Consider the following 24819-nt stretch of genomic DNA (forward strand, 5'->3'; position numbering starts at 1 on the left):
GCAATGAATAGAGTCTCCGTTTGACATGATCACTTTTTGAGACGAACGGAAAATACGACCAAAATTACAAACATGACCTACATATAAAAACATATATAAATATATAACACATATAAAATCTATCCATCTATCTATCTATCTATCTATCTATCTATCTATCTATCTATCTATCTATCTATCTATCTATCTATCTATCTATATATCTATCTATCTATCTATCTATCTATCTATTTATCAATCTATCTATCTATCTATCTATCTATCTGTCTGTCTGTCTGTCTGTCTATCAATCTATCTATCTGTCTGTCTGTCTATCTATCTATCTATCTATCCGTCTGTATATATCTATGTATCTATCTGTCTGTCTGTCTATCTATCTATCAATCCGTCTGTATCTATCTATGTATCTATCTATCTGTCTGTCTATCTATCTATCCGTCTATCTATCTGTCTGTCTATCTATCTATCTATCCGTCTGTATCTATCTATCTATCTATCTATCTATCTATCTATCTATCTATCTATCTATCTATCTATCTATCTATCTATCCGTCTGTCTGTCTATCTATGTATCTATCTATCCGTCTGTATCTATCTATCTATCTATCTATCTATCTATCTATCTATCTATCTATCTGTCTGTCTATCTATCTATCCGTCTGTATCTATCTATCTATCTATCTATCTATCTATCTATCTATCTATCTATCTATCCGTCTGTCTGTCTATCTATGTATCTATCTATCCGTCTGTATCTATCTATGTATCTATCTATCTGTCTGTCTATCTATCTATCCGTCTATCTATCTGTCTGTCTATCTATCTATCTATCCGTCTGTATCTATCTATCTATCTATCTATCTATCTATCTATCTATCTATCTATCTATCTATCCGTCTGTCTGTCTATCTATGTATCTATCTATCCGTCTGTATATATCTATGTATCTATCTGTCTGTCTGTCTATCTATCTATCAATCCGTCTGTATCTATCTATGTATCTATCTATCTGTCTGTCTATCTATCTATCCGTCTATCTATCTGTCTGTCTATCTATCTATCCGTCTATCTATCTGTCTGTCTATCTATCTATCAATCCGTCTGTATCTATCTATCTATCTATCTATCTATCTATCTATCTATCTATCTATCCGTCTATCTATCCGTCTATCTATCCGTCTATCTATCTGTCTATCTATCTATCTATCTATCTATCTATCTATCTATCTATTTATCTATCTATCTATATCTATCTATCTATCTGTCTGTCTGTCTGTCTATCTAAACATATAAAGAGTCAAAAATACAGACTTCATAAAGAATCTGTTCTTTATTTTCACATTCTACAAATGTATTGCCTTCTAAATTATATAAAAAAGTTATTCATGGACAACTCACAAATAGAATGTTATTTTATGATGATTATGCCATGGCCAAAATTATTTTATAGTACTTTAATTACAAATGTTACAAATCTAGCAAACTATATTTTAAAGCAGGCATCTCTGGATATTCATTTGAGCATGTTAAGCACCAACAACCAGAAATGTATTAATAATGAGAAAGAATACATTTTTGCTCTGTTTGCTTTAAAGGTGTGTGCTATTTCATTCCCAAATGCATGATGGTCCGGTATGGTCCTGGGCCTCCCCAAATTCCCCTTAATTTTAGGAAGAAAAACAAAAAAGGAAGAGAAAAAAATGTCATGCTTGTATCAGGTTTGTAATCAAAAGGGTAAGTTGTGATCAGTACGTGAAGAGTACTCACTTGAGAAGTCCATGCCAATACAAATGAGGCATGACATCAGCTTTCATGTGGTACATGACCCTGCTCTCTTTACTTTGGTCCACAGGGAACGTCTCCAGCGGCTGCCCGTCATAATCAAATTCTGCCAAGATGACTGTGTTGTAGCTTGTAACCAGAGGGCAGGAGGTGTAGCCATTATACTGTAACATGCACAAAACAATTAGCATTTAATATTAATAATTATTATGCACTAAGTAATATTTAGCTATTCTGAATGATGAATTATTAGTATATCTGTAATTCAACACATTTATGAATATATGTATTATATATGTACATATGAATGTACTTTTTTGTGTAGTTATATAAGGAAAATGGACATTTTCGGAACAATATACCACCAAACTACTTGTGCTATTTCTGTAATAGGCATGCATAATGTGCGTAGTATGCATATTTTCAGTATGCATAGAATGCAGCCACACATTTGCCAAACACACTCCCTGCGTCCAAAATCACATACTGAGTAGGTACTTCATTTACATTTACTTGGCAACCGCTAAAAAAAGTATGTTTTATGTAGTATGAATGTAGTCTGGACGTACTACATCCGCCATGTTCATCACCATCATGTGACCTACTTCCATTTACTTCCATTCATAAATCCCCTCCCGTGTCCATCGAATGCACACTTCAGAATATCGGCGGAAGTAGTAGTAAGTTTTTGAACACGGACATACTATTCTTTTGGCGTGCTGTTTTTCACATACTATATAGTAAGGAAATATTCGATTTTGGATGCAGTGACTGAGTACCCTGTGTGAAATAACTCTATCCCACAATGCAATGCACTGGACCTAATTTTCCAGTCTGTGACAAATAGTAATATTAGCCACAATTATTTTGTCTCCTTGTCTAATTATGACAAAACCGGATTAAAATATTTTTATATTGAAATTTTAGTTAGAATTAGATGCAGCAAGCAAAATCATTTTTAATCATTTTATTTTTGTCCCCCCTTCCTTGTTTTATTTTAGGATAGTAGAGGGCAAAAAGGAAAGTAGGGGTTAGAGAGTAATAGAGTGCAGCATACAGCTGTTACATATTCCCTGGTTTTGTGTTTCGTGTGTTTTGTTTATTGGACTTTTAGTTTGCATTTTACCCTGTTCCTGTCCTGTGTGCCATTTTTGTAGTCCTTTGTAGTTTTTCTAGTTGATTAGTTCGGTGATCATTCCCAGATGTGTCTTGTTTGCCTATTACCCCTCTAGTATTTAAACCCCAGTGTTTCCTGCATTCCTTGTCGAGTCTTGTCCTTTCGTGAATGTTTGTTTGGTGTGCTCAATTCTGTTCCCTGTGGCCTGTTGCATGAAGCTAGTTGAACAAACTCTGAGTTTCAGAGTAGGTTTGGAGTTGAAACATCCAGATAAATCCAACCTGGTTTAGATCAGGATCAACTGTTGCACAACGCTCGGTATAAACTTTTTTCTGTCAGCTCAGGTTTAATCCAGAGTTTGCAAAGCGCGTAAATAATTAATATAGTTTCACAAAGAGCTCAAAAGAATACATGTAAGCTTAATCTGTTTAAAAGCTTTATATATTATGCATGTATTATATTTATTTTAATTTAAAAGCAAAGTTTAATATTGTCAATTAATATAATAGGCCTAATTATATGAATATGTCATGAATTATTCATAATTTTAATGTATTTAATATAAATATAATGAACAATTAACAGCAAATGTTGAGCAATTTTGAATCTAAAATGTTTTCACTATAAACTGATTTAATTTGGAGCGAGAGATACAGGGGGAGTGGCTTTATTGCATCAGAAGCATGTCACTTTACTCACAGCTGATTGGTCGAGTTTGGGTTTGTGATCACTAACTCAGAATAAAACCGAAAAACCAGAGTTTCCTCAAACTAATCTTGAACTTACCTGGGTAGCAACTGAAACCGACTTTGTGCAACAGGCCACATGTGTTCTGGTTTCTGTGTTAGTTTTAGTACGTTTATTTTTGTTAGTAACTGTGAACTACCTTGTTTTTGAGTTCACTAGACATTACAGTAGCCAAAAAACAAGTTTTAGCATTTTATCACTTCTAGTTCCATCATCCTTAAGTCAATGTTTTTTTGTTTTTTTTTAATGGGCTTTTGGTTAAATGCCTGAAATGAGGTCTGTTTTGAACACAAGCTTTTTTCAATGATATAAAGTACATCAGTAATGCCCTCTTGTGATTTTTTTACTCCTTTTTTAAAGGGTAAAAGTAGCTAAATGGGACTACAGAGGTTGTCGGGACATTAAATGTCATCAGCCGAACAGGTAAACTCATCGACTCACTAGTCCGCATTCAGAGCCTTGTTGTGTATATAATAGCGCTCTTTTAAACTATTCTAACTCAACTCTTCTAGGGCAAAATGTTTTTAAATAAAGACTGAAAGAGCTTAATGGTTGTGACATTGAAGTCATGCGACAAAAATACATCTTCACCGTACACTCTATAATAGGATTGGATCCATGTCAGGCTCAAAGCTAGTATGCAGTATGATTATGTTATTGTTTATGTTAACACTGCGCCCCCTGGTGGTGTACATTTGGGAAACACAGGAAATAGAGTAAAGTTTTTCACCAGCAGTATAGTGCTTCTACAGTGGTAAACCACATTAATGTTTATCCTTAAACATACTTACTGACTTATCCGGTGTTTGTTTCTTCAGAATTCGGCTGATGGTTCGGTCGAGTACTGCAGACTGTGCAGCTGCAGAAGATTAAAGTCATCTCATTTCAGTGAAACAAGCATTATCTACTCTCTCATTCTGAAAATTGGCTCTGAACGAATGGGAAATCACCTCACAAGTAACTACTAATTAATGGTGGAAAATGAGAAAAACAGGTTCTAGAAACTGTCAGATGAATACTGATAATTAGGAAGAAAAGGTTGAATGAGCAGGGACTTATTATCTCCTACTTTTCCACCACAATAATTACAAAAAACATGTATAACCAGAACATTTATTTAAAGAAAAGTGTTTTTCGGTGTTTTACCTACTGCTGCCGCCGTTTTGGACGTGGGTAGATTGGTGCAGTCTCCAATGCCAAATACATTGGCATACGTCTTATGCTGAAGGTTGTTCTTATTTACATCCAGCCAGCCGTCTGCGTCATCCAATGAGGAGCCTTTGAGCACTGCAGGTGGTCCCATCGGAGGGGTAACGTGGATCATCTCATACTATGACCAAGATGAAGGCTATGTGACACATTCAATCTACAACTACCACAATTGAAGATGTTTTTTGTCAAATGTATCAATGGCTACCTTGAAAACCTCTGTCTCCCCAGGTTTGTCCAGATTCTCAAAAACAGCTTCCTGTTTGTCTGCCCTGACCTCGATGAGGTTGTGCCTGAGGTTTACATTAAGGTCCCGTTTCTTCACAATCTCCCACAAGGCATCTGCATATTTCTTGACCCCAAACAGCACTGGTAAGGAGGTGTTGAAAATAATGTTGGCTTTGGACCTTTTTCCTGTCTAAAAAACACATTGTTGTCAATTTTTTAAGTATTATTGGTCATTTGGAGTTGTAAATACACGGTACAGTGGTAGTATTAAATGTTAATACTGTGGTACTGAGTCATATTCATTTACCATGGTATTTGCATGGCTTTCCAAGCTACTGCGAATAATAGAAAACATGGTATTGCCATGATACATGCCCAAAAACATGGTATTACCATGGTACATGTCAAATACATGGTGTCACCAATGCCCCCCAAAAAACATGGTATTACCCTTGTTTGTTTGTGGTATTGCCATGATACATATGCCAAAATACATGATGTTACTATATGATATATGCCCAAAAAATATGTTATTATCCTTATTCATATCCACAGAACATGGTATTGCCATGATGCATGTCAAAAATACATAGTATTACCATCATATGTGGCCCAAAACATGGTATTACCCCTGCTCATGTCCACGAAACATGGTATCCCAAGATAAATGTACCAAAATACATAGTGTTACCATAATATGCCCCCCAAAAACATGGTATTACCATGCTGCATGTCCAAAATACATGGTGTTACTATATGATATATGCCCAAAAAACATGTTATTATCATTATTCATGCCCAAAGAACATGGTATTGCCATGATACATGTACCAAAATGCATGGTGTTACCATGATATGTGGCCCAAAACATGGTATTACCATGGTACATGTCCAAAATCCATGGTGTTACCATGAAATATTCCCCACAAATGTGGTATTACCACGATACAAGTCTAAAAATATAGTAATAGCGTGATATTTCTGTAATTGTATTAATAAAAGGTGATGATTAACATACAATGGGATTTACAACACAATGAGTAGATCAAGAAATAAACCTTTCTCAGGAAGGAATCCGAGAGATACATGATTTTCTGAGGAGCTCCTGCACATTTGACCGGAGTGTTTGGAAATGTGAACAAAGCATTGCCCTCCTTAAAGTTTCTCAAGGCATTCCAGGTCTTTTCCACTGTTTCCACAGAGTAGTTTGAACCGATTTTGGGATGTTCAAACCCTTCTGGCAGGCCCTTGATCTGTAATAAGCAAAAGGAAATCAATTGGATTGATTGCTTTGAGAAGAAAATCCTAATATTTTTAACCCAGAGTTTATTAATCCAGAGTTCTCTTGTTCCATGTTTCACACTGTGAAAACAGGTACAGTTTTATATTTCTTTGCATATACAGAGTCAAGTCATGACCAAAAACATCCAAACATAGAACAAAGGCTGAAACTGTACTTGAACTTTGATATCAAGCCTGACACACAAATAAATGTAATTAACATGACATTAAGATTCCTCTGGTCTGATGTGGCAATGACACCACACCCAATCTGTGTTAATAATTAACTACAAGATCCAAGAATGCTTCCTCTCAATCAAAACAAGCACTCGATTCAGTAAAGGTTTCACATCATGCATATGAAAATGGAAAACTAGCAATTGAGTCTATATGAATGACATTCATAACATACCTTTTCATAGTGCAGCTCAAGCCCAAGAGCTACAATCAGATAATCATAGGAAATCTGAGAGAAGAAAAACAGTTATGTATTATTACTATAAATACTAAAGCTAGGTTTAGTTTGATTTAAGTGAACATTCTAAATTATCTTCAATTTAACAATGGTAATATGACATTGATTTAGGTTTTGCAACATGTTCATGTTACATCATATCACACTTCATATCTACTCTGACTATTTTATAATGACACACCTTCAGGGTTCAATAAAATGTGCAATGTAATCTTATGCAGGATCACAATGACGCCATAAAAATCCTCAGTTTTCAAAGCTTGCACTTGTCAAAAAGACCCTTTTCTATTCTAATCCTATGAAGAAAAGCACAGCTCTGACACATGATACTCTGAGACACGTTAAAATAGAGTAACTATCAACTCAAATAGTGTTCCATACCTTCTTCCCAGAGTCTGTTTGGACAGTGTTGTTCTCAGGGTCAAATTCTGCCACTTTGGACTTGACCCACGTCACCCCTGATGGTATCACACTCGCTGTTGACCGTCCAGAGGAAGCAACCGTTTTAGCCCCTGCACCAACTAACGTCCATATAGGCTGATAGTAATGCATCTGGAGTCAAAAGTACATTAAATGTCATTAAATGAGTATTGAGGAAACGGCACAAAGGTTTTGATAATAAATAATGAGCCTCTTAAAGTTAAAAAATTTGGGGTTGGTAAGATTTTTTTTTTTATGTTTTTGAAAGAAGTCTCTTATGCTCGCCAAGGCTGCATTTATTTGATCAAACATACAGTAATATTGTGAAATATTATTACACTTTAATAGAACTGTTTTCTATTTGAATACATTTTAAAATGTAATTTATTCCTGTGATCAAAGCTGAATGTTCAGCATCATTACTCCAGTCTTCAGTGTCACATGATCCTTCAGAAATCAGTCTAATATGCTGATTTGATGCTGAAGAAACTTTTATCATTATTGTAATCGTTGGCGTTCTTATTATTTGTCTTCTTCCACGCTGGATGTCTATGGTAGCCAATAAAACCACTTGCAGGAAAGTTATGAAATTTGGTGCATAGATAGAGGACAGTCTGAACTGCCACCATAGCAAATTTGGAGTCTCTAACTCAAAGCCTCTAGCGCCACCAACTGTCAAAAGTTGCACTCACATTTATGCTAATAACATCTGTACTGTAAGGGCTAGAAACAAAATTTGTTCCTTTGATTCCATGGCTCAAGACGATTCGATTGCATTTTCTGTCATGAAAATGTAGAACTTCTCCTGGGCCATTGCTCTGATTTTTATGAAAATTGAACCAGGTCATCTTCAGACCATGCCAACAATCAAGTTCATTAAACCGTTCTCAAATAACGCACAAACAAATTTGACGAAGAGCGCACCAAAGTGGACGTGAGGCTATATCTCCGCAACACTTACGCCTATTCTGATCAATCTTGGTGTGTCTTATAACAACCATGACCTGAGTCTACCTGCACAGTTTCGACGCAACGCCACCTAGTGGTCAGAAGAAAGGGCATATGAAAATGGGCATTTTTTGCTTAGAATTTCTGAACGGTTTGGCCAAAAATCACAAAACTGGTCTCTTTAGATTTTTGGGCATTGGCCATATTGATTTTTTATTTATTTATTTTTGTAAAAATGCTATATTTTATGAACTCATTGGCATATCGTTCCGAAATTTAGCATGTGTCTTCGGCACCATGCACTGAGTGTGTTTACATGCACATTCTTAAGCTGATTATTCTTAATAAGCCGACAATGAACGTGGTCATGTAAATGCGGTAACCTGTTTTCTTTTATCAGAGTAAGGTCATAAACAGCTTAAGCATAAACCGGTTGGAACAGGTCGTTTTTTGGCTGTTACCCTGATTTCGCGTGGCATGAAACACATTAACCTGCTTTTTGTCGGCTTATTGAAGTGCGCATGTGTGATATGTGACAGAAACGGATTCTTAGTGCAGATTTAAACAATTATTTTGACGTCACTACAGGGAAATAACCTGATTTATTAATAATGTTATGTAAGCGCAGTTTACTTACAGTACGTTGTCAGTTTACTGGTTTGCATGTAAACGGGAAGACTGGTTATTTCAATAAGCTGATATTTGGTAGCTATCAGCTTACTGGTGTGCATGTAAATGTGCTCACTGAAGGTACTCACAAATCTTTGGAGCAGTGCCACCTTGTGGTCAAAAGTTATAAAAACGTCCAAAAAATTCCTGTCCGCCATTTTGATTTTCTTTTAAAACCTAATTTTTTGTACTATTTTTCACCAAATTCGAATCGTATCATCTTCACACCATGCTGGCAAACAAGTTATGGATTTTGTGTCAATAGATGAAACCATTTTCGAATAATGCATGAACAAATTTGAACGACTCTGAAGCTGTATCTCTGCAATGCTTCGGCATATTGATACCAAACTTTGCATGTGCAATTGTCACCTTTCTCTGACAATAACACATCAGTTTGGTCACAGTGCCACCTACTGATCGAAAGTGATAAACCATTAAATAATTACTATTTATGATTTTTCACAACTCAGTGAATCTAACGTATGTTGCCAGTCACCGCACCAGTGCGGATACTGTACTTGAAAGTATGACCAATACAAGAATTTTTACTAGAAAATGTCATCTGAACAAGTAACATTTCTGCCACTTTTGTTCAGTTGTCACTGATGATTGTAAGATTCAGATTGACGTTTAATTATTTCAGCTGCTGTGAGAAAAGGCTATAAATGATCTGCTACAAGCAGCATCCTCACATGATGAAGCTGACTAGCCTGGACTCCTTTTCTGTTTACAGACGTGAAGTAATGACGCAAAGACGAACTGCTGCATACTCAAATTTCCTGTGGAAATCCACCAGGTCGCTCTTATTATAAAACATTATTACAAGCTTAGTGAATCGAGATAAGATAAGGAGATCGTTTTGAACACTGGCTGGATATGTACTTGCTCAAATTGATTTTGGATCATTTTTCAACAAAAAAAGTTATGGACAGCAGCTTTAATAGCTTTAATTTAATTTATTATTATTATTATTATTAATGTTAAAAATAGTTGTGCTGCTTAATATATTTGAGGAAAATGTGATACTTTTTTCAGGATTTTTAGCAGAAAGTTTAAAAGGACAGCATTTATTTGAAATAGAAATCAATGTTTTAACATTATAAATGCCTTTACTTTCACTTTTGATCAATTTAATGTGTTGTTGCTGAATAAAAGTATTAATTTCTTTCAAAACAAAACAAAAAAATGTCTTACAGACCCCGAAGCTTTTGAACGGTACTGCACATGTACACTTGTCAAACCTGAATCCCAGTATGTGACGTACGTGACGCCACAAGACATGGGGGTCTCTTAAAGGCGCAGTTCAACTAAAAATGCTGTGCTGCATTATACCTCACTAGGCTCCACGATGGCCACGTTTTCCGCGCCAACCTTTCTTTTCAGGCGAGCTGCCATCGCTATGCCACCGCTCCCTCCACCAAGCACGAGAACTTTGTAGTGGTCTTTATTAGCCAGCCCAGAGCTGGTGTGAATCTTTGAGCTCACGACAGAGAAAACTCTGCAGTACTGCCTGGACAGCAGCAGCTGTGGGTGTAGAATGCCTGCCATGATTGGCACTTGTCTAAGAAAACAGAGGAGGGACATAAATAAGTTACAGCCAAAAAGTTTCAACGAGCACAATGTAAAGAAAATGCATATAGATACATTTATGTTGAAAAACTAATTTTTATAATAATATATAGGCTACACCCACACACACAACATCCATGATCCATGCTAATGATTCTGAGCAGTGGCCATGTTTATCTGTCTGAAATCACTCTCTCTGCTTAACCTCCTGAGACCCAACATTTTTTATTTTTTTTTTATTTAGCATTTTTTTCACGTCATTATATTGTTTAGAGCATAAGAAACAAATGAAAAATTAACATTTTTTAAAAATTATATTTTATTCATAAGTTATGATATGTCCTCTGTAGTGGACACCAGGACTAAGTTGTTTAAAAAATAAAATGACATGAAATGACATTTATAGGCAAAAACAATGGGATTTTTTTTTAATCACCAATCAATTTTTAGGCTTCAATATTGTTTTTAACCAAACTATGTATAAAGATGATTCTCAACTATGTTATGAAACATATAATGGAATTAATTGATATACCATTTTACTTTGTGCAATATGAGGGTAAAATGGCAATACATCAATTTTCCCATTCAATACAATGTATCTATACACTGTATCTAATTTGCATATTAATGTATTCTTGGAGCAACATGCAATGAAAAAAGAAGTGTAATAATGGGAGCAATAATTGGCAACATTTTCATAATAATATCTAATAATTAATAGGAATATTGACATATAATTTCTTTCCCTATTCACTTGTTGTATCTCCTAAAATGCCTGATAAACATGATTTAAGTCCTGGTGTCCTCTACAGTGGACATGTATGAAATCAATGTTCTGTTTCATAACAGAAAGTCATATTTTGATTTGAAACCCCATAACATTTTCCTGAGATGTTGATTTATAATAAACAATTTGAAAATTAATCCGATTTAAATACATTTTTAATTTAATCACAAAATATTATCATATTTCCATTAGCACTCTTATTTTCATTTTCAGTCATAATTAAAGACCAAAAAGTTGTTGTTGTAATGGCGAAACCTCTAAAAATCTGGTATCTCTGCAAAGCCCTGAATGTGCTCTTTACAGGACATCCAGACTTAAAACTGTGACATGTATGATGTCAGAGAAAATCACTAAAATATAATGTCCACTACAGAGGACAGAAGTCTATTCCTGGGTCCCACACAGAGGAAATTTCCAGATTCTGGAACCGGGCTGGGCATTCATGTCTAAACATAAACCTTTTCTTTTATTCTATGAAACATCAGCTATGCCTTATTTGTCTCAGAAGGGTGTTTACAGTCTTGCACTTGATGTAGGAGTAAAATACAAACATACAGCAGCAGCGATACGTATTTTTATACAGCAGCAAGCCATCGCTGCAACTAAGCATAGTGGACATGAGAAAACATATTGCCATTTAAAGGATTAGTTTACTTTCAAATAAAATTTTCCCGATAATTTACTCACCCCCATGTCATCAAAGATGTTCATGTCCTTCTTTTTTCAGTCAAAAAGAAATTAAGGTTTTTGATGAAAACATTCCAGGATTATTCTCCTTACAGTGGACTTTTAATGGCCTCCAAACGATTGAAACAGTTTCAGTACAGCTTCAAAGGGCTTTAAACGATAGCAGACGAGGAATAAGGGTCTTATCTAGCGAAACGATCAGTCATTTTCGAAATTTTTTTTTAATGTATATGCTTAAAGGGATAGTTCACCCAAAAATGAAAATTTTATGTTTATCTGTTTACCCCCAGTGCATCCAAGATGTAGATGACTTTTTTTCTTCAGTCGATCACAAATGATGATTTTTAACTGCAACCGCTGCCCTCTGTCAGTCAAATAATGGCGGTTGATGGGAACTTCATCTATAAGAGTGAATAAATGTTGCTTAGACAAATCCAAATGAAACCCTGCGGCTCGTGACGACACATTAATGTCCTAAGACACGAAACGATCGGTTTGTGAGAGAAACAGAACAGTATTTATATCACCACTATGTCCAACTCCGTTCAGCATCGGTTAGTGATGTCTGATCGCGCTCTGACATGCACTGGGGGTAAGCAGATAAACATCAAAATTTTCATTTTTGGGTGAACTATCCCTTTAATATAAACAAATGTTTGCATTGCACATGCTTCCGCTTTCCATATTCTTCAAAAAAGCTTACGCTGTATGTCCCTATTCTACGTACAGAACGAACGCAGCGCCAGTTTCATTTTTTCCTTAAGTAGAATAGGGAATGTGTAGGACATACAGCATAAGCTTTTTGAAGAATACAGAAAGCAGAAGCATGTGCAAAGAAGTCCACTATAAGAAGAATAATCCTGGAATTTTTTCATCAAAAACCTTAATTTCTTTTGGACTGAAGAAAAGTCATGAACATCTTGGATGACATGGGGGTGAGTAAATTATCAGGAAATTTTTATTTGAAAGTGAACTAATCCTTTAACCGGGGCTCACCTTATTTGCTCAACTTCCAACAACACTTTTCAAGACAGATGTTTTCATGTACCAATGTGTGTTTCGGGCTCAGCTGAATGAGTGTTAGAGTCACGCTCATTATTTTTCCATTTGTCCGAATGACTTCACTTTTACAATAGGAGTATAAAGGGTTTGACCATGACAATTATCAAATTATGCTAAATCATTATACTATTTATTTGCTTAGGTGGTTGTGGGGAGTTTCTTTTCTCATCTCTATTAGCCTGCAACATGTTACCATTTGTTAAAGCCACACATAAGGTGCATTCTAATTGGTTATGTCTGAGCCCTTTTGGCCCAGACACACATAGTCATAGGCCACTAGAGTTAAGCCTTTAGGCGTGGTAGCCCAGGCACACCCAGTCTAATAGGCCACTAGAGCTAAGCCTTATGGCCCAAAATATTTAGTTTAGTGGCATCCAAACACTGGTATGCAGGCACATATGTAGCTAACACCACATTGGTAAGTCACCAGGCACACCCTTTAAAAAGGGGGTACACTATTTCACATAGGGCTACACTGCGAGATGCTTTACCCGCCTTATATGCACCTCATGGCAGCCCACATGTCTAATGGCTAGATGTGCTTGGGGGGAATAATTTGTAGGCAGATCTAGTCCGCCAAGACTAAGCATATTCCGCATTTCTCATACTCAAAACTAATGCGCTAGGCACACATAGCTAGCATACACACGGTTCCTATGGCTCTTCGGAGCTGCAGAAGTACATATGTTTTGGCGATAGATCTGCTGGAGGGTGATGGGGGATTTTCTATATATATATAACTTAGGAGGTCATGGTTATAAATGGCAGACCAGACTTTGGCTGGGTAACCACAGTTAGGTAACTTATTTGGTCAACCACAGTTGCTGATTTTTCTCTTAGACCATTTGTATCAATCAAAACAAACACAGATGAGCAAATATGAACCAAGATGAACAAAAAAAAATGTTTTTTTAAACATTTTAAATTAGGGCTGTCTAATCGCGATTAATCACATACAAAATAAAAGTTTGATTTTGCATAATATATGTGTGAGTAATGTGTGTAAATAATATGTACATATAAATACACACAAATTAATGTATATATTTAAGAGAAATATGTTATTTATGTACAAAAAATTTATTTATATATAATATAAATTATATAAAAGTATAAATAAATACATATACTTGTAAATATTTCTCAAATATATACATGGATGTGTTTGTATTTATATATACAAAATAATTACACACAGTACACCCGCATATATTAGGCAAACTCAAACTTTTATTTTGTATGCGATTAATTGTGATTAATCGTTTGACAGCCCTATTTTAAATATATATTTTCTAAATTTTTGTGACCAGTGGAAATAGGTCAATGTGAACAGTTTGTTTTAATCCAATATCTTTTTCACACAAAACATTAGTTTCTGCTGAGAATATTTAAATCCAGAGCTCCATACATTAAACAGATCTCATAATCACGTCATTACATACATAACAGTTCAAATGCCTTAAAACTAGTTAGGTTGTGCTGACAGGTTCTCAAAAGTTTGTAGTGCGTTCCCAAAAATCATCTAAGACTATTGTGTAATCTTGTAATAACGTAAAATTTCAACTGTACTTAATTCTTTAAAAATGTAAAGAATGAAAATAGTAGGCTACATTTAGAGATCCTGCATGCATCTACTTGCCTTTTTATTTTCAAAGCTGTCTTTTAAGTGCAGAAAGAAAGTCCTCACGTCTGTTTGATGAAACACAGCAGTATTTTTTCACAGTCAAAAACATATTTATATCATCCCTACCCAACACACATGACAGTTACACTAAAGCTGAGTCATGATACCTGGCATTTTATGTGGAAGAGGCTCAAAAACTATTAGGCTGCCTACATTGCATCTTGCAGTCTACCTAGACAGCATTTTTTATGTCGCAAAACCTGGTGAGCAGCCTTCCTATGCATTTTGGACATCATTGTGTGTAATCATTTTTCTTTTTTGCATTGTACAGTTTACAGTCTAGCTTGGTGGTTATGAAGGACATTCCACTATCACTGACAGTTCACACCCTTTTCAATTCCCATCAATAACATTTAAGCATGAAAATACAAGATATATATGCTGACTACAGAGGTTAGACGTCTGCGAGCATTATTTTTACATTTCAGTCAGCTGTAAAGCCTACATGCGTAGTCAAATTTCAAACAAAGAGCTGTTTGTGTACACGATATAACAATGCAATACATTCTTATATACGACATAATAGTAAATCATTATTTCTGACACATATCAAACATTGAACTCAAATGAAAGAAGGTCTTACCAGAGTCAAAGCGATGTCTATGACAGAACTGTAGCTTTTGCAGGTGTCAATGATACAGTTTCTCTGCGGCTTGTTTTCTTGGTTCAGCTCAGTTTGACGTATGGACTTTATTATTCGACAGTCAGTGACGCTGCGTCATGATGTAATCTGTGTCTGTCATAAATTATTTTATAGCGGCCAATCTATGTCCGGTTTACGGTACGTAAGAACTTTTCACGCACGTACACCTGGAGCAAACGAAAGTTCATACCGCCGTAATCATCCAGAAGATGTCGCCACTGCATTTCCATCAAAGCTGCTGCATTATTATCAAACGTTACATAATCACTGACTGAATTACAGTACTCATTAAACTGAACACCAATATAATCTCACTTTAAACATACTAATTGATTTTAGCTCAGATAAATGAAATGATTTGTTATTACACTTTAGGCTATGATATCTCCATACAAGTTCTGTTTTTACACAGATAACCTAAAAAGTTTTGAAAATCCCTGGATAACATTAAAAATTGCTATAGTAATTTATATTAGATAAATACTATAGTGTTTTGAACTATAGTAAAGTCTTGAATTAATTTGTTGTGCTAATTATATAGTTGGTGTGGTAATATAGCCTAACAACTAGTAATATAAACAAATTAATTAGGCCTACTTTACCCAATACTGTACTGTTGAAACAGCATATGCTGGTTATGTTTTGAATTATGGAAGCTGGTTTGAGCTGGTTTATGCTGGTCCTTATCTGGTTTGAGCTGGTTTATGCTCATCCCTAGCTGATCATGAGCTGGTTTGAGCTGGTTTATGCTGGTCCTTAACTGGTTTGAGCTGTTTTATGCTGGTCCTTATCATATTTGGGCTGGTTTCTGCTCATCCTTAGCTGATCATGAGCTGGTTTATGCTGGTCCTTATCTGGTTTGAGCTAATTTATGCTCGTCCTTAGCTGATCATGAGCTGGTTTGAGCTGGTTAATGCTGGTCCTTAGCTGGTTTGAGCTGGTTTACGCTCGTCCTTAGCTGATCATGAGCTGGTTTGAGATGGTTTATGCTGGTCCAGCTGATCATGAGCTGGTTTATGCTGGTCCTTAACTGGTCATGAGCTGGTTTATGCTGGTCCTTAGCTGATCATGAGCTGGTTTATGCTTGTCCTTAACTGGTCATGAGCTGGTTTGAGCTGGTTTATGCTGGTCCTTAGCTGATCATGAGCTGGTTTATGCTGGTCCTTAGCTGATCATGAGCTGGTTTGAGCTGGTTTATGTTTGTCCTTAGCTGATCATGAGCTGGTTTATGCTGGTCCTTAGCTGATCATGAGCTGGTTTATGCTCGTCCTTAGCTGGTTTGAGCTGGTTTATACTCATCCTTAGCTGATCATAAGCTGGTTTGAGCTGGTTTATGCTCGTCCTTAGCTGATCATAAGCTGGTTTGAGCTGGTTTATGCTCGTCCTTAGCTGATCATGAGCTGGTTTGAGCTGGTTTAAGCTTGTCCTTAGCTGATCATAAGCTGGTTTGAGCTGGTTTATGCTTGTCCTTAGCTGATCATGAGCTGGTTTGAGCTGTTTTATGCTTGTCTTTAGCTGATCATGAGCTGGTTTGAGCTGGTTTATGCTTGTCTTTAGCTGATCATAAGCTGGTTTGAGCTGGTTTATGCTTGTCTTTAGCTGATCATAAGCTGGTTTGAGCTGGTTTATGCTTGTCTTTAGCTGATCATAAGCTGGTTTGAGCTGGTTTATGCTCGTCCTTAGCTGATCATGAGCTGGTTTATGCTGGTCCTTAGCTGATCATGAGCTGGTTTATGCTTGTCCTTAGCTGATCATAAGATGGTTTGAGCTGGTTTGTGCTGGTCCTTAACTGGTCATGAACTGGTTTATGCTGGTCCTTAGCTGATCATGAGCTGGTTTATGCTTGTCCTTAGCTGATCATAAGATGGTTTGAGCTGGTTTGTGCTGGTCCTTAACTGGTCATGAACTGGTTTATGCTGGTCCTTAGCTAATCATGAGCTGATTTGAGCTGGTTTATGTTTGTCCTTAGCTGATCATGAGCTGGTTTATGCTGGTCCTTAGCTGGTTTGAGCTGGTTTATGCTCGTCCTTAGCTGATCATGAGCTGGTTTGAGCTGGTTTATGCTGGTCCTTAGCTGATCATGAGCTGATCATGAGCTGGTTTATGCTGGTCCTTAGCTGATCATGAGCTGGTTTATGCTGGTCCTTAGCTGGTTTGAGCTGGTTTATGCTCGTCCTTAGCTGATCATGAGCTGGTTTGAGCTGGTTTATGCTGGTCCTTAGCTGATCATGAGCTGATCATGAGCTGGTTTATGTTTGTCCTTAGCTGATCATGAGCTGGTTTATGCTGGTCCTTAGCTGATCATGAGCTGGTTTGAGCTGGTTTATGTTTGTCCTTAGCTGATCATGAGCTGGTTTATGCTGGTCCTTAGCTGATCACGAGCTGGTTTATGCTGGTCCTTAGCTGATCATGAGCTGGTTTATGCTGGTCCTTAGCTGATCATGAGCTGGTTTGAGCTGGTTTATGTTTGTCCTTAGCTGATCATGAGCTGGTTTATGCTGGTCCTTAGCTGATCATGAGCTGGTTTATGCTCGTCCTTAGCTGGTTTGAGCTGGTTTATACTCATCCTTAGCTGATCATAAGCTGGTTTGAGCTGGTTTATGCTCGTCCTTAGCTGATCATAAGCTGGTTTGAGCTGGTTTATGCTCGTCCTTAGCTGATCATGAGCTGGTTTGAGCTGGTTTAAGCTTGTCCTTAGCTGATCATAAGCTGGTTTGAGCTGGTTTATGCTTGTCCTTAGCTGATCATGAGCTGGTTTGAGCTGGTTTAAGCTTGTCCTTAGCTGATCATAAGCTGGTTTGAGCTGGTTTATGCTTGTCTTTAGCTGATCATAAGCTGGTTTGAGCTGTTTTATGCTTGTCTTTAGCTGATCATGAGCTGGTTTGAGCTGGTTTATGCTTGTCTTTAGCTGATCATAAGCTGGTTTGAGCTGGTTTATGCTTGTCTTTAGCTGATCATAAGCTGGTTTGAGTTGGTTTATGCTTGTCTTTAGCTGATCATAAGCTGGTTTGAGCTGGTTTATGCTCGTCCTTAGCTGATCATGAGCTGGTTTATGCTGGTCCTTAGCTGATCATGAGCTGGTTTATGCTTGTCCTTAGCTGATCATAAGATGGTTTGAGCTGGTTTGTGCTGGTCCTTAACTGGTCATGAACTGGTTTATGCTGGTCCTTAGCTGATCATGAGCTGGTTTATGCTTGTCCTTAGCTGATCATAAGATGGTTTGAGCTGGTTTGTGCTGGTCCTTAACTGGTCATGAACTGGTTTATGCTGGTCCTTAGCTAATCATGAGCTGATTTGAGCTGGTTTATGTTTGTCCTTAGCTGATCATGAGCTGGTTTATGCTGGTCCTTAGCTGGTTTGAGCTGGTTTATGCTCGTCCTTAGCTGATCATGAGCTGGTTTGAGCTGGTTTATGCTGGTCCTTAGCTGATCATGAGCTGATCATGAGCTGGTTTATGCTGGTCCTTAGCTGGTTTGAGCTGGTTTATGCTCGTCCTTAGCTGATCATGAGCTGGTTTGAGCTGGTTTATGCTGGTCCTTAGCTGATCATGAGCTGATCATGAGCTGGTTTATGCTTGTCCTTAGCTGATCATAACCTCTTTTGAGCTGGTTTATGCTGGTCCTTAGCTGATCATGAGCTGGTTTGAGCTGGTTTATGCTTGTTCTTAGCTGATCATAAGCTGGTTTGAGCTGGTTTATGCTCGTCCTTAGCTGATCATGAGCTGGTTTGAGCTGGTTTATGCTGGTCCTTAGCTGACCATGAGCTGGTTTATGCTTGTCCTTAGCTGATCATAAGCTGCTTTGAGCTGGTTTATGCTGGTCCTTAGCTGATCATGAGCTGGTTTATGCTTGTTCTTAGCTGATCATAAGCTGGTTTGAGCTGGTTTATGCTAGTCCTTAGCTGATCATGAGCTGGTTTATGCTGGTCCTTAGCTGATCATGAGCTGGTTTATGCTTGTCCTTAGCTGATCATAAGCTGGTTTGAGCTGGTTTATGCTGGTCCTTAGCTGATCATGAGCTGGTTTGAGCTGGTTTATGCTTGTCCTTAGCTGATCACGAGCTGGTTTGAGCTGGTTTATGTTTGTCCTTAGCTGATCATGAGCTGGTTTATGCTGGTCCTTAGCTGGTTTGAGCTGGTTTCTGCTTGTCCTTAGCTGATCAAGAGCTGGTTTGAGCTGGTTTATGCTGGTCCTTAGCTGGTATGAGCTGGTTTATGCTGGTCCTTAGCTGGTTTGAGCTGATTTATGCTCATCCTTAGCTGATCATGAGCTGGTTTGAGCTGGTTTATGCTGGTCCTTAGCTGGTTTATGCTCATCCTTAGCTGATCATGAGCTGGTTTATGCTGGTCCTTACTGGTTTGATCTGGTTTATGCTGGTCCTTAGCTGGTCATGAGCTGGTTTAAGCTGGTCAAGTTCTGGTCCTAAGGTCTAAGCAACTAGCTCCAGCTCATAACCAGCTTAGGACCAGCAAACCAGCTCAAACCAGCTTCCATGCTTCAAAACTAACCAGGCAGAGTTTCCCAAAAGCATTGTAAGCTTAAGTTGATCGTAGCTCCATTGAAACCAATGGAGCTACGATCAACTTGGGCTTACAATGCTTTTGGGAAACGCTACACAGCATATGTTGTTTTTTCAACAGGACTGTAGGTTATATTAGCCTATACTACAATACACTACAGTTTACTGTAGTAAAAACTAACATATTTGTTTATAACAGTTTATCTTCATACTATAGTCTACTACTATTTACTGAAGTATGGTTCAAAAATTATAGTATTTACTATTAAATTATATAGTAATTATATAGTATTTTCCACACTTGTAAGCCTTGGGAACAGAAGTAGGCTGTATCGGTTAACAATATAGATGGTTACATACAGTAAAATATACAAGTAGCAAATTAGCATGTTTTTATATGCTACCAAAAATATTTAGCTTAGATTTGATTTCACCATACTGTAATATAACTACCGTTAATCATTATTGGATAGCTACATTTCTTTTTTATATATATGTAAATTACGTACACATTGCTGTCTATACACTGGTGTTTGGGGTTTTGCTTTAATTTTAAAGTAGTGTGCAGTCATTGTGATAATACACAAACAATATGTCAGTATTCACAATAACTGTCAATAATGAGCATGTGATTCGAATACTGCATCAATAACTGAAATAACGTCTATTAGAAGTTGTCTGCTTCTTTAATAAAAACATCATTTATATTTCTTCACGGCTTGTTTACATGTTTTGGTCAAGTAACCTTCCGCTAAATGAAGCGTGCGCGCGCGTACGGTTGAGAGAGCTCGAGCGCGAGAGAGCAGGAGGCTGATTTGGATCTGAGGACTTATTATGGACGATTTACTCCACCCTGCCTCCGTAGCTGAGCCATAAATGAATGGATGGAGCATGTTCTCGGTAAGCGCTGTATGTTTTACATTGTATGTTGTGGATGATGATATAGTGCTGGTGAATGAGGTGTACTTATACACCGCAGTTATGAGCGTTACAGCATATATGACATTCTGACGGTTGCGCGTGTCATTCACTGAGGTAATATCGGCTTATTATTGCGTTCTGTAGCAAATATTATATATAACATGTCCGTTTATTATAATCATCGGTCTTATTGTACATCGGTGTGCCACTTAAGGTTGACTAATTGACTAGGGTTTCCATTATTGAGCTGTAAGGTACAACTGAGGTTACAGATGAGATCGTTTACCTCGGGTCTGGCTGATTCGACAATCTGGGCATTGAATAATGGTAATAGAAAGTGTTTTCTCACAGTTTATTATGATTAAATATATTCTAAAATAAAAATAAAATATTACAAATATTTTTGATAAATGTTAAATAAATTGGATACATGTAACATCTAATATCGAATTTAATTCATTTAAATTGTATTTAGAATATGTCAAATGCATTATGTGGGGGATGCTTAAATTAATAATAATTATTATTATTCAAAATTTGTTTTATATATATATATATATATATATATATATATCCACACATATATATTATTTATTTTAATCAAATCTATTGTAATATGTTTTTGATGCATAACTATATATTATATTTATTTTTTTAAATATATCATACTCATATAGCATAATACACTTATGGAACATTTTTATATTATTTAAAATAATACACTAGTAATGTTTAATTATATAATAATAATTATTTTTAATATTAATTAAAATATAATACTTGTGTATATCATAACAATTAATTTAGTTAAAATTGTTATTATTCTTGATATTATTTGTTTCGTTATCACCATATTTGGATTTGGATCCATGTTAGCCTATATAATTTTGGTAAATTCCATAGTATTTTCTAATACTATATTCCATACTTTCATTCCCTTGCAGATTTATTGATAGAGGATATGATTGTCAATATATGAGAGTCTACAGTCACTTTTATATTGGATATAGAAATGTTGGGTCAGTATGTCAGGTGCCTCTCCTGCTTTGACTTCCTCGGAAAACAGTAATCCTGGAGTAAAAACAGGGCACATTTCGGAAGTCTTTCTTATTACAGTTCAGATCTTGGAGCTGTAATTAATGAGCTGATGATATACAGTATCAGGTGTTTTAAATAAGGAAGACATCCGAAGTGTTCAGTGCTGGGGTTTTCCACGTTACGTTTATTTTCACACCAAAAAAGGGAAGCTTACGATCTGTCACAGCTACGTTCAGTATAGTGTCCCACCTATAAAAGCCTTTTCTATCACTTTGTCACGCAAAGCCAGCATATGGCAGGCCACTGCAGCCTTGCAGCTCTTCCCGGGATCACCTGTGTTTACTGCAGGCAGCTTCAGCAACCCTGCAGTGTTCCCGGTGGAGAGCGTGTGTTCCCAGAGACCTGACGGGTTTCCTGGCTGCGGCTCCTCTGGGTTCTCATTAGGACGATGTGGGGGAAGATGCGCTGTGTGCGTCAGACATTAAAAACAGCGAGAAATGTGTGCTACTGTAAAAGACAAATACACCCTAGAGTGTGTGTGACGCTAGCTGATCAGCTGCTATGTTTTCTATAAACAAAGCTCATTGTATATGGATTACAGTATGGCTTTATAGGAAAGTGTTTTGTTTGGGATGCCACTCTTTGTTTAAAATCACTTAATGTGATCTTCAAACAAGCAAATTTAACATTGATTGTTTCTACAAGGAAAACTACAAGCCGAAATGTAGTTTGACTCACGCGGGCTTCATGTTTTTCAGAGAAACCCTTAGGACCCGTTGGAGATGGCCTGGTGTTATGGCAGTTTGGAAGAAGGATGTTCGCATTGGTTAGTAGAGTTGCTGAAGAAAAACAAAGTACATGAACAAATCTTACATATGTAAAAACATAAACTCATACTGGCATTCATGTTTAGAAATGTTGAGTGTATTCAAGTCATTACAAATGTCTTAAAGTGTTCAGTGAATATAAATTAATTTTTATGTGTTGTTCCTGTAGAGAAATGTTTGCAAAATATACAATATAATTGTTCATTGATGATACAGTAACTTATCTGTTTTATCATATATATATACACACAAACCAAAATTTATTCAGACACCTTGAACATTTCATTTATTAATGCAGTTTATTCACTATAGTTAAAAGAATGGTAATAAAATATGACAAGATCTCAGAGTTAAACTGTCAGAAAAAATAATATGTTAATTATTAATGTTAATTATATTATGGTTATATGTAATATATAATAATATTATATATATTAATTATAGATAACACTTTTTACTGGTAGTCCACTGCACCCACTAGTAAAATATAACAAAAATATGTCTGAATAATTTTTGGTTTGAATATATATATATATATATATATATATATATATATATATATATATATATATATATATATATATATATATTCAAAGACATTGTGACATTATTTTCAAGACAATCAAGTTAATTACCATAATGCAAAAAAAAAATCTCATGCTCATCACTGTAATTTGGAAGAAAAAAAACACACAAAAAAATACATTATTTAAAAAGTACACATAAAACTAGAAAAACTAAAAAAACAGTTTCTCCCAAATCTCATGTTAATCTTGAGTACATATAGGGCCCTATCTTGCACCCAGCGCAATTGACTTTGTACACCGACGCATGTGTCATTCCTATTTTGCACCCGCGCAAAGCGCGCTTTTCCCTCCACAGAAGCACGTCGCTAAACTAGTGAATGAACTTGCGCTCCCTGGGCGGTTCAGCGCAAAAAAGGAGGCGTGTTCCGGCGCAAACAATCCCTGGTGCTATTTTGCTGTTCCATTAAACAATTGCGCCACTGACCAGAAAAAACCTAGTCTAAAGTCAGCGGCGCGTTGTTCATTATGCTATTTTAAGGGCGCATGCTTGACCATAATGTATAGCCTGCACAACGCGCATACACTTTGCTCATGTAATCTACACAGATGCAACAGTTATTTTTGCAAATCATATGTTACACTAAAAAAATAACACATGAGATGACGGAAATCATTGTGGTGTGCCACGAAGATGTGAAAAAACCTGTTTAACCGACGCTATTTTGGGTGGGTTTCTCCCATCCCCATACAACACAACTTCTCTGTCTTTCACTGCTCTTACAAGAACATCAGTCTCCTCGGCTGTGAACCGCTCCTGGCGTGCGCCTGGTAAATACACCATAATAATAGCAATCCATAATGAAACTTGCGCACCTGCTTTTAAAGGGAATGTTGGATGACGCTCTGATTGGTTTATTTCACGTTACGCCCAAACCACACCTATGAGTAAAGAAGCTACTTCAGACCAACCCATTTTAGATTTGCGCCGGGCGCAAGAGCCATTTATCCCGCCGGGAAAATAGCAACAGCGCCGAGACCCGCCCACAAAGTTACTTGCGCTTCGCGCTTTGACATTTGCGTTTCAGATCGTTAAAATAGGGCCCATAGAGTAACAATGCATCCTTCATATCTCCGAAAAGTCTTTAGTTTTGTCATATTTATAAAAGATAGATACACTAAACCAAATCTTTCCGAAAAAAGCAGAGCTCCTGGAGGTGTGTCTGCCATGGGCGGAGCAAAAGAGTCACGAGCACGTGCAGCTTTTGCGTAGAGATTGTCTGCCAGGTGCGACATCTTTATAAATAAAAAAGGAACAAAAATGTTCATGTTGTTTACATTATATGCACTTGCCAACAAAACACAGACATCTAATGCAGCTTTACTCACCACCCGTGATCTGCAAATCCAGCGCCGAACTGGGACTTGTTTAGAAAGCATTCGTCACCGAAATCCCGGAAACAAACAAACATACGTGCACAACTCTGTTGCTGCCCCGGAAAAACAAACTTCATCCTCTGTTCCCTTGGCGCTGGGTTCTTTGGGAAGCTGAAAAAGTTAATCTTTCCCTCACAACCAAAAACACGCTCCTTTAGTGACAGGAGCTGCGTCTCATTTCGGAGGCTTCGTCCTTTGAGGCTGCATACGTCATCAAGGATGTCATATTTAAGAAAAGTAA

General features: G+C 36.8%; 2 protein-coding genes across 7 annotated transcripts in view; one reads left to right on the plus strand and one right to left on the minus strand.

Annotated features, from left to right (window-relative positions):
• Positions 1–803: 803 nt before the first annotated feature.
• Positions 804–15414, minus strand: sqor (sulfide quinone oxidoreductase). 3 transcript variants are annotated; one of them, XM_067379740.1, is made up of 11 exons: positions 15255–15400; positions 14627–14676; positions 10212–10440; positions 7221–7391; positions 6777–6830; positions 6142–6336; positions 5064–5273; positions 4793–4976; positions 4438–4505; positions 1768–1946; positions 808–1660 (listed from the first exon to the last, which is right to left on the minus strand). In XM_067379740.1, the coding sequence occupies exons 3-11, from the start codon at positions 10425–10427 to the stop codon at positions 1603–1605; spliced, it is 1335 nt and encodes a 444-aa protein (XP_067235841.1). In that variant the 5' UTR covers positions 10428–10440; positions 14627–14676; positions 15255–15400; the 3' UTR covers positions 808–1602. The 3 variants fall into 3 exon arrangements, with proteins under 3 accessions (XP_067235842.1, XP_067235841.1, XP_067235840.1); XM_067379739.1 differs by lacking the exon at positions 14627–14676 and having other exon boundaries at positions 1147–1660; positions 15255–15414; XM_067379741.1 differs by lacking the exons at positions 5064–5273; positions 14627–14676 and having other exon boundaries at positions 804–1660; positions 15255–15414.
• A 5204-nt stretch (positions 15415–20618) lies between these two features.
• The window catches only part of atp8b4 (ATPase phospholipid transporting 8B4), a 42290-nt gene continuing 38089 nt past the window's right edge, over positions 20619–24819 (plus strand). For 3 of the 4 annotated variants that reach the window (XM_067378960.1, XM_067378964.1, XM_067378965.1), the window contains exons 1-2: positions 20619–20731; positions 22549–22616. In XM_067378960.1, the coding sequence (XP_067235061.1) occupies positions 20712–20731; positions 22549–22616 (88 nt within the window). In that variant the 5' untranslated portion in view covers positions 20619–20711. The remainder of the gene's footprint in view (positions 20732–22548; positions 22617–24819) is intronic. The other variant, XM_067378961.1, reaches the window with a different exon arrangement.

Source organism: Chanodichthys erythropterus, chromosome 24 (genome assembly GCF_024489055.1).
Source record: "Chanodichthys erythropterus isolate Z2021 chromosome 24, ASM2448905v1, whole genome shotgun sequence".
NCBI lineage: Eukaryota > Metazoa > Chordata > Actinopteri > Cypriniformes > Xenocyprididae > Chanodichthys > Chanodichthys erythropterus.